Source organism: Pipistrellus hanaki (genome assembly GCF_964339955.1).
Source record: "Pipistrellus hanaki genome assembly, chromosome: 8".
In the NCBI taxonomy this organism is placed as follows: Eukaryota; Metazoa; Chordata; class Mammalia; order Chiroptera; family Vespertilionidae; genus Pipistrellus; species Pipistrellus hanaki.
This window is the reverse complement of record NC_140510.1, coordinates 48,673,396-48,682,212: the sequence shown is the minus strand read 5'-3', so window position 1 is coordinate 48,682,212 and position 8,817 is coordinate 48,673,396. Positions and strand designations below refer to the sequence as shown.

The following is an 8,817-nucleotide window of genomic DNA, read 5'->3' as shown; positions in this document are numbered from 1 at the left end:
ATATTTAGGGTTTCTTTCTTCTTAATTCATTATGGAACTTAGCTGAACAGTTTCTATTGAGATTATATTTCTGAATAACAAGTATAACCTAAGCAGATATAAGTTAGATGTTTAATAGAACTCTTTTGTACAATATATTTGTTGCACGTTTATGCCCTGGAAATATGCTATAGAAGTCAAAACCATAAAAATCTTGATTTCTAGTTAGGTGGAGATTTATCATTATTTGTGAGATATGTCCAGTATGGTTTCACTTTAAAACCACAAATAAAGTTTTAACAATGGGCATTTTTCTTGTTGAGAGGTCTGTGGTCAGACTAAACACCTCACTGAAACTGATTAGGTGCTGAGGTTTTCAAATTCAATATTCAGCAAATATAGAGCATTTGTTTGTCCATAAGACATAATTAAGAACATCATAGCTAATGCAACTCTCCTGCCGTTCCTTTCTAATGACATGCTAATCGGACATAACCTCTCTGGTCTTGGGCCTAGCCATATATGAGATTGAGGCAGAGTAAATTGCATACAATTAATCTTTTGAGAATCTAGGTGACATTGCTTTAGGATTTTACATCAGCAACATCTTCATTTGCTAGTATTCAAGCAATGGAAATTTTATATGCTATTCAATGCTTTATTTCTCTTTCCTCACTCCCAACTATCATGAATCCACAAAAACAGATACATGGTCATTCTGTGAAAACTAGCATTGAATATTTAATTATACAACAGCCAGACTGTCCATTGTGTATTCATTCCTGTAATGGGTCACTGAAAGATGAATTAGCACGTTTAATTTGAAATCTTGTTAAATAGAAATAGGATTGTTTTAGCAGTTGCACAATTTGCGTAGTAACTATCACACTTCATGGAAGATCTGACTCAAAATAATACAAGGTTCTGAATAATGAGAAGGGAACTGTTCTATAAATAATCCACATGGGCTAGTTACCTCCACTGATGAGATGTATTTGATAATTTCTAAAAATCCACTTTCCTTTTATAAACACAGTCTCATCATAATTCTGGAAAAGGTATTTGCTTTCTTAGAACTGAATTCTCTTTCATCCAGTGATAGACCTAAAATAAACAATGCAGAAGTCATTGAATTGTTTCTGTAGCATTTTCATGCTGAAAGGAACCCCAGGACCTGGAGAATATTATGCTAAGCGAAATAAGCCAGTCAGGGAAAGGCAATTATCACATGACCTCACTTATATGTGGAACCTAATGAACAAAATAAACAAAAAAGATCTAGAGACATTAAAGCATTCAGAGGAAAGGAGGATTTGCAGGAAGAGATTAAGCTATAAATTTATATGCATATATGAAAATACAATATATATATATATATATATATATATATATATATATATATGGTGCAGGGAAGGCCTGGTGAGGGGACAGGAGCAGGATGGAGGGGGTCAATAGAGGTGGAAAGGGACATCTGTAATACTTTCAACCATAAATATATATATATATATATATATATATATATATATATATATATATGTATATTTTTTTTTAAAGAAACAAACATTTTATTTTAGAATAAAAACGAAAGGGATCTTCAAAGGTCATATAGTTTGTCCCAATCTTCAGTCAGGGTTCTCTCTAATACTGAATATCGCTATATAGTGATCTGCATTAAGAAAGCTTTTAAAGATCCCTCGGGTTGGTCAAAAAATAGCTAATATGGGCCTGATTCATAGAAGAGCATTATACAGATGTCAAAATAGCACCTTCATCAAGGGAGACATCTATCAGGGTTAAGTGCTAGTAGTGGCTAAAAACAAACAACAACAACAACAAAGCTTTATTTTCTCAAAGAAAAGGGTAGTAGATTAAGGAAATGACCAAGCCTCTTGGCGCTCTTTTGTTTAGGTGTACATTTGAACGCTTATCAAAAAGGAAACATTGTCTTGTCAAAGACCTCTGCAGGGGAAACCGGAGGTGGCTGTAAGCAGGCTAATCATGACTCCTTTAACAAGTCCTTTCAAACAGCTTCAGAGCTCAGAGGAGAGGATGTTGTTTCAAACAAGATCTGATTCCATCAAGTTAGTGAAGGGCAGATGGCAAAACATAAGAATAATATTGACAGACCTGCTTTTTAAGTGATATCTTTTCCCGCTTATCAGCTGCATTTGTTAGAGCTGACAATCTTATTTCTTCAACTCCGTTAAACTGTGAAAGAGTACAAAGGACAGGAATTTCATTATAATTTCAATATTCTGAGGCAATCACATTGCTGTTTTATAAGGAAAGTAATCCTCTACAATCATTAGTTCTCTGAATTATTGGATTTGAGGCACTACTCTAAGAATCTAGAAATCCTAGGTAAAAAAGAAGAGCTTAAGTTCTTATCTGGATTATGTGGGCCTTTAAGCCTTTCAGTTGAATTATACAGAGAACTTAAGGATACAGCTACAGCTATCTATCTAGTGAGGAAAATGACCTGCCCTGACAATTGTCCCAAGTATCTACTGGATTTTGTGTATTAAAATTACATTTTTTTCAAATAATATTTCTGTTAGTTTACATATAAACTTGGTCAACCACAGGTGCCTTCAGGGTTGGGAACTGGATGGAAATAAGGTTAGAGAGTTTGTTGTTGTTGTTGTTGTTTACCACAGACCCTCTTGCCAAGTTTCAAATTGTGCTTGTTCTTTTTCCTATGACTTCATTTGAAAGTATTTAATTTCAAAAACAGAAAGCACCTCTGTGCTATCTCTTGGAAGGCCAGATGCTCAGTCTGGGTTACAGAGAGTGGAAAGCTCTGACTACTGGCTTCTCCAAGCCTCTTTCTCACACTTGACTTTGGAAATGGCAATTTAGACATTGAGAACTTCTGATGAGCAGCTGAGTGCACTAATCAACTAGCAAAGTCTTCCGGTCACTTCTCCTCTTCCTTCTGTAACACCAGGAGACGAAAGTACAGTAACGCCCTGCCGTGTCTCCTTGGCTTTAGAACATTCCCACAGCGAGCACCTACTCTACAGGTTCATGTGCAGTCTACATGTCTGCCATCAATCTAAGGCATTTGAGGTAAGGAATTCCGAGGTTGGTTGATATTTGGCAGAGTAGTTTTTTTCCCCCTCCCTTAACCTGTTCAGATAATTATCCCAAACTTGTTTGTGTACACAACCTTTAAGAAGTGTGTTTTTTTTTAATTATCAACCTAAACAAAATTCCATAGCAAAATCAAGAAATTCCAAATAGAAGAAACCAAACCAGCTTGAAAGAAAAGAAAAATGAGAGTAAGAAAAGCAGAGAGCAGTATATTCTGTAATTTTTATTATAAAACAGTTCAAACCTTTTCACATGCTATGACGTTAAATGTCATATATGTTCGTTTCAAGCAAACCTTTTTAAAAATATACATACTGTATATATTTACATTCAAGTTTGAGTAACTGGAATCAAGGTTTTAGTTCAGGTTCTGATCTTTACCCACCTTGTGGCTTTTTGTTCAGCTACTAACTAAACAGCGATTGTATCTTCACTCAGGCACATGGAGAGGTAGAAACTGCTTCTTAAAGAAAAACAAACTGGAGTGCAAATGTCAAGATCATTATTGAAGCAGCTTAGCTACATCAGGGAAGCTCTAACTAGCTTTGGTCATCTCAAGAAGCTAAATACAAGTAGCTCGTCTTTAAATTAAAACCAGAAAAACTTTGGGTGAACGCTCTTTGGAGCACATAGGGGGTTGCCAGAGCTCTGCACCCAGGAATTGCATATGACTAAGGCAACATAGCAGCAGGGTTGGGCTGGCAAGCTAGGCACCTTTTCCCTGATAAGACACAGATAAAACACATATGAGTGGCTTAAGAGACCTCAAATTAGTATCTGTACACCCACAGCCTGGAACTCAGAGGTCAACTAAGATACTTCCTTTCCCAACTGAGATACTCTCTTTCCGCCCAGGCCCACTTCCATCCCCCAAACTGAGCTATAGTTAAGTCTAGACAGGGATGGGCTGGCCTGTGACTCCTGCAGGCCAAGCTTCCTCAGCCTCAGGACTCAATCTCATGAGGGCTCTTGGGCCTGAGAAGGGCTCCCCAGGTTCTTGCGCGAGAGGGTAAGCTGGAGGGAAGCCACAGAGGTGGCCGCAGAGGGCAAAAGCCCTTCTCTTTCTCTTTTCTTCTGCTTCATCCTGCGGTTCTGGAACCAGATTTTGACTTGGGTGTCGTTCAGCTGCAAGGAGTTGGCTATCTCGATGCGCCTGGCTCGGGTCAAGTACTTATTGAAATGAAACTCCTTCTCCAGTTCTGTCAGCTGCTTGGTGCTGAAATTCGTGCGGATCGCGCTGGAGGGGCTAGCGGCTCCACACTCGGTGAGCTTGCCTGCAACATAAAGACAGATCGTCAGCAGGGGCTAGAGGACATGGAGACCCAACACCGGGGCACGGTGGGGCTACAGTTAGAATGAACGCACAGTTAGAATCAAAGTCCCAGCGCAGCCTTCCTGGGTCTCTGCGGACAGAGGGAGTTGTGCCCAGGGAAATGCCCCAGGGAGAGAGCCCCTTCCTGCACTTTTCCCCAAGCCTGGCACACTCTGTGCTCAGAGCGCGCTCCTTAGGATGCTCCTGCTTTGGTAACACCTAGGAACGCGTTCCCTCCCCAGAACCCAAACCGCCGTCTAGAGGACCAGCTGCAAGGTGCTCCCAAGCGCAATTCCGCGGAGGGGGGCTCTGTCCCCACCCCAGGAGCGTCCATCCAAGACTCCAGTTAGTACTCACTTTTCTTGGGGGCGTTCCTCTTCACTTTCATCCACTCGAAGGTGCTGAGCGCGGCGGGGAGGCCGGACGCCGGGGAGGCGGACGTGGGGTAGGCGCCGGGGGCCGGGGACGCAGTCTGGAAGGCCCCGGGGAGGCCGTCGGCGGGCTCCCGGAGACCCGCCGGGAAGGGGCCGGGCTCGCCGAAGGCCGCGCAGTCCACCTGGCCGCTGAGCAGCACGGAGCCGCCGCCCGAGAACACGGCCGAGGTGGCGTAGTGGACGCGCGCCGCGCCGTCGTCGGCCGGCCGCCCGAGCGCGCCCGGGAAGTCGAAGGCGGGCCCGGGCCCCAGGAAGGCGAGGTCGGCGGCCCCCGCGGCGGCAGGTGCGGCGCCCGGCTCGTAGGCCCCCTCCAGGCGGCACGGCGCGAACGGCGGGGCGGCGGGCGGCGGCGCGGGGGCGGCGGGCGGCGGAGGCGCGGGGCGGCGGGCGGCGGCCAGGGGCAGGCAGCCCACGAAAGCGCCGTCGCCGCTGCCCAGGGGGAAGGCGGGCTGCAGGGCCCCCGGCCGGGCGTCGGCGCGGCGGAACGTGGGCGCCAGGCTGAGCAGGTCGCCCCCGCCCCCGGCGCGGCCGCAGGACACGTAGTCCAGGTAGGAGCTCATGGTGCCGGCGCTCCCCCCGGAGCTGGGCTGCAGGCCCACCGGACCGGCCGCCGGGCTCCCGCCGCTCCTCCAGTGCACTCACTCTACTCGGGATGCCCCCGCGGAGCCATGGCGAGCGCGCCCGGGGCAAATAGTGGCTCATATAGCGGCCCGGGGGGCCACGTGGCGCCGGCCGGCCAATGGGCGCCCGCCCCGCACGGCCCGCCTGCCCCGCTGCCAACTTGGCCCCGAACCTGCGGGAGGCCGCCACCCAGTGGCCCCCCGCGGGGAGGGGGTGAGAGCCGCACGGCCCGGGGGGGGGGGGGGGCTGAGTGGGGCAGGCGAGACTGGCCTCTCGGGTGAGGAAGAGAGGATGGAGGGAGGAGGGGGCGAGAACTTTTCTGGGTCCATGGGTGGCTGGTCGCTCAGGTGCAGATTGGACCATCTCGGAGCGGAAGGGGTTAAAAGGGAGCGTGGGGCTTGGCCGGTGGGGACTGCTCTTAGCCTTTCTCCAGGGAAGATAGTGATTCCTCCTCCTCCTCTTCTCTCTGAGACCTCTGCGTTTTTTGTTTTTCTTGGCACTAATGTTATTTCTTTCCTAAACCTGGAGGGAAAGTTTAATTCCCCGTCCTCCCCCACTTTTCTCCGACTTAATGAAGGAACTACAGGTTGTGCTGTGAGTGCTGGATACCTGGGCAGGCACAGCCTTTTCACGGTCAGGCTAGATTCTCACGTTACTGCGCAGCTGTCCCTCCAGCGTCCTCACCCCTTCCATTCGGCGGGGGCCTGGGTGCGGCTGTTGGAGTGAGTGACACGTTTTGACTCGGACAGAAGATAAAGTTTCTGCCCTGTTCAGAAGTTTGGCTGCTTCTCCCCTCTGACTGGGTTGTCAAAATAAGGAATCCGCCCTTGTGATGGAGCGGCGGCGGCTGTGCTCCTAACGGAGAGGTTGGCGCTCGCAGGAGCGCTGGGCACGCTCTCTCCCGGCGCTTGGCTCAAGGGCGCAGAGGCTTCCCAGGGACCCGTCAGATCTCAAAGGTTTGGACGGGCTTATACCTCGAAGCAATTAAAGCTTCTGTTCCATCAGATAAGTGCTGCGTCGTCTCTTGCGAGTGAAATCTGAGGGCTTACAATGTTAATGGGCTCACGTCTTTCCCTTGATAATATGGTTTTGTTTACTGAGTGTGGAGAGACGGGAAATAAAAGCGCAGTTGGCACAGGAAATGAAGAGTAGATGGGCTACAGAGACGCGATTTACATTGACAAACTTTCCGACTTCCTTGAATATTTCTTTTTAATATTCCCCTCTTTGTGGCTGTAGGAAAATAACCAATTAAACAAATAGATGTTATTTACACGCAGCGGTCATGAAAGAGAGTGGTTTCCTAAAAAACTCTGTGAATAAAGAGTCTACTCTTGGCTTCTCAAGTGCCCTTGAGCACTTGATCTATTACAGCCTCTGAGTTATGGTGACGGAGGTTTTATTATTGTTTTACTGATCCACTTGTCATGAAAGAGCCATTGAGCCCTTGCCTAAAATTGCACTCTGAGGAAGTCTGGAATATAGGAGCCACCAGCGTCTAGGGAGCCAGTTCCTTACAGGGATGTGAACTTGCGAATAAACAAAGCCACACCAGAAGTGTTACTGCTGGTGAGGCTGAAGTTGAGCCAAGAGGGGGGAGGGTTGAGCTGTGGCGCAGAGGGGGTAAATCGAGAGGAACCAGCACAAAGCTGAAGGAGCCTGGGATTCCTGCACTGCTGGAGGAGTGCTTGGATTTCATTGGGAAATAGAATCCTATGCTGAACTTGATCCCTTCAAACTTCCCTTCAAACTTGGTGTTGCTACTTCAGTTTTTTCGTGTAGCCAATCAAATGACAAAGGTCCTAACTAGTTTTTTATAAAAAGAAAAATAAGTGCTTTCCTCTAGCACCCGGATCAGGAAATGATAGAGCTCTTCAGAGCTAGCTCAGGCTTCAAATGCAGATGTATTTCTTCACTGTTCTCCCTCTGCACCTTTAATGCAAAAGTGATCAACGAGTCACATGTTGCTGAGTTCATAGAGGTTCCTCTGGCTGGACTCTTAACAGCCAGTTTTCAGCAACATAATGTCCCAGCTCTTACACTCCTATCTCAACACCAAAAGGCCCTCTCTCAAAAGGTACTCACCCAATGACAACACATAGGCCTAGAGGCCCCAGGGGGCCAAAAATGAAGAGTGGCCTCATAAACCTCTTTGAAGATGTCTAGCTGGCTGCAACCCAGGATGTAGGACAGAAAACCTACCCTGACTGTCTGGCAAGTCTGACCAAAATCTATCAAATATAGGGTCCTTTCTCTGAGGTTTCAGAAAAAACAAATAGCCTAGATCCGTGGTCTGCAAACTGCAGCTTGCAAGCCATATGCGGCTCTTTGGCCCCTTGAGTGTGGCTCTTCCACAAAATACCATGGCCTGGGCGAGTCTATTTTGAAGAAGTGGCATTAGAAGAGGTTTAAGTTTAAAAAAGTTGGCTCTCAAAAGAAATTTCAATCATTGTACTGTTGGTATTTGACTCTGTTGACTAATGAGTTTGCCGACCACTGGCCTAGCTGCCTTAGCTGCCCTTCACTGCAACAAGGACCAGGTTTTTGCTGCTTAGAACTTGGGGCAAAAGTTGGGTCCTTCCTATCACAATTAAACATTGAGTTTGATGCACTAATGAGCTGTCCACACTATTTCACTGAAGCAAAGTTTTGGAGATTGAACTTTTGCTGAGAGAAACGAGTATCCTAAAAGCAGAATGAGATTTTTTTAAATTGAGTTGTTTTGTTTTCACAGCTGTGGGTGAGATTGTTCACTATTTGTTCAGACTCCCTGCTAATTGCATACAGGGGGATACATTCTGTTCATCCTTCCTTCTACCCCTTTCATCTCCCAGTCTTTGGCATACCTACACTTTGGGGTTCAGAATTGTCATCCCCACTCCTGAGATGCTCAGGTCAGCAGTCAAGACTCTGATCATCTCAGCCTCAAATTCAACAAACATTTGCCAAGGACGTACTAGGTTAGAATATTTTGTTAGGGGAAGGTTAGGCTGGGGAGGCGGGGGAGGGAATATTCACAAACCAAAGGACCAAAGGATTCATTCCTGGCACAGGTCTGCTCCAGAAGAATCTGTGTCTATAGTTCCTAAGGATAAATTGGGAGGTAATATTGAGGGCAGTTGTATGTAGAAAGATGTGAATATAGGATATGGTTTGTGTTGGGGTTTTTTTTTGTTTTTTTTTTTAGGGCAGTTGTCCTCAACCTTTCTAATGCCACGACCCTTTAATACAGTTCCTCATGTTGTGGTGACCCCCAACCATAAAATTATTTTTGTTGCTACTGTAATTTTGCTACTGTTATGAATCGTAATGTAAATATCTGTGTTTTCTGATGGTCTTAGGCTCTACAGCAGTGGTTCTCAACCTGTGGGTCACATG

General features: G+C 46.4%; 1 protein-coding gene across 1 annotated transcript; it reads right to left on the bottom strand.

The window, feature by feature from the left end:
• Nucleotides 1-3,281: 3,281 nt before the first annotated feature.
• HOXD1 (homeobox D1) lies at nucleotides 3,282-5,432 on the bottom strand. Its single transcript, XM_084891421.1, has 2 exons — nucleotides 4,742-5,432; nucleotides 3,282-4,346 (listed from the first exon to the last, which is right to left on the bottom strand). The coding sequence occupies exons 1-2, from the start codon at nucleotides 5,376-5,378 to the stop codon at nucleotides 4,030-4,032; spliced, it is 954 nt and encodes a 317-aa protein (XP_084747547.1). The 5' UTR covers nucleotides 5,379-5,432; the 3' UTR covers nucleotides 3,282-4,029.
• Nucleotides 5,433-8,817: the final 3,385 nt, after the last annotated feature.

What these genes read in the sequence shown, in the direction of transcription:
- HOXD1 (XM_084891421.1), bottom strand. Translation starts at nt 5,378, where the DNA reads ATGAGCTCCTACCTGGACTACGTGTCCTGCGGCCGCGCCGGGGGCGGG. An exon ending in GAGGAACGCCCCCAAGAAAA is followed by an intron (nt 4,347 to 4,741) that starts GTGAGTACTAAC and finishes TTTATGTTGCAG; the next exon opens with GCAAGCTCACCGAGTGTGGA.